At 57.8% G+C, this 282-nt stretch overlaps 1 protein-coding gene across 1 annotated transcript in view; it reads right to left on the bottom strand.

Moving 5' to 3' along the window:
- Positions 1 to 282, bottom strand: part of LOC119586767 (FRAS1-related extracellular matrix protein 2-like) — a 19,352-nt gene that overhangs the window by 6,185 nt on the left and 12,885 nt on the right. The window contains exon 14 of the mRNA XM_037935494.1: positions 43 to 206. Within this exon, the coding sequence (XP_037791422.1) occupies positions 43 to 206 (164 nt within the window). The remainder of the gene's footprint in view (positions 1 to 42; positions 207 to 282) is intronic.

Here is a 282-nt window from a genome sequence, read left to right as displayed (position 1 = left end):
TTTCACAAATCCCCCCCCCCAAAAAAAAAAAAAAACACTCACTTCAATATAAACAATGGCCTTTGAAGTAACGACCTCCACCTTGGACGCGGAGTCGAGGTCGGCCTTGAGGAGGACCGTGAAGGCCTCGCGGTGCTCCTTGACCCCGTCGCCGAGGACCACCAGCTCCACCTCCTGACGGGACGCGTTGGGGGCGAACACCAGCTCTGGGGGAGGAGGAGGGGGGCGGGGTGAGGGGGGGCTGGGGGAGGACTCGTTTGTCTGTGTTATATTGCATTTATT

This window comes from Penaeus monodon, chromosome 21 (genome assembly GCF_015228065.2).
Source record: "Penaeus monodon isolate SGIC_2016 chromosome 21, NSTDA_Pmon_1, whole genome shotgun sequence".
Classification (NCBI taxonomy): Eukaryota; Metazoa; Arthropoda; class Malacostraca; order Decapoda; family Penaeidae; genus Penaeus; species Penaeus monodon.
Note: the sequence above shows the minus strand (reverse complement) of the source record. Positions and strands in the feature narration are given on the sequence as shown.